General features: G+C 63.7%; 1 protein-coding gene across 1 annotated transcript in view; it reads left to right on the forward strand.

Moving 5' to 3' along the window:
* The window catches only part of ZIC5 (Zic family member 5), a gene marked incomplete at its 5' end in the record, with an annotated part of 7359 nt that continues 7155 nt past the window's right edge, over window positions 1-204 (forward strand). The window contains one exon of the mRNA XM_006761968.2: window positions 1-196. Coding sequence (XP_006762031.1) covers window positions 1-196 — 196 coding nt within the window. The remainder of the gene's footprint in view (window positions 197-204) is intronic.

Consider the following 204-nt stretch of genomic DNA (forward strand, 5'->3'; position numbering starts at 1 on the left):
GGCCCCGAGCAGAGCAGCCACGTCTGCTTCTGGGAGGACTGTCCGCGCGAGGGCAAGCCCTTCAAGGCCAAATACAAGCTCATCAACCACATCCGCGTGCACACGGGCGAGAAGCCCTTCCCCTGCCCCTTCCCGGGCTGCGGCAAGGTGTTCGCGCGCTCCGAGAACCTCAAGATCCACAAGCGCACTCATACAGGTGGGTGT

Source organism: Myotis davidii, unplaced genomic scaffold (assembly GCF_000327345.1).
Source record: "Myotis davidii unplaced genomic scaffold, ASM32734v1 scaffold637, whole genome shotgun sequence".
Classification (NCBI taxonomy): domain Eukaryota; kingdom Metazoa; phylum Chordata; class Mammalia; order Chiroptera; family Vespertilionidae; genus Myotis; species Myotis davidii.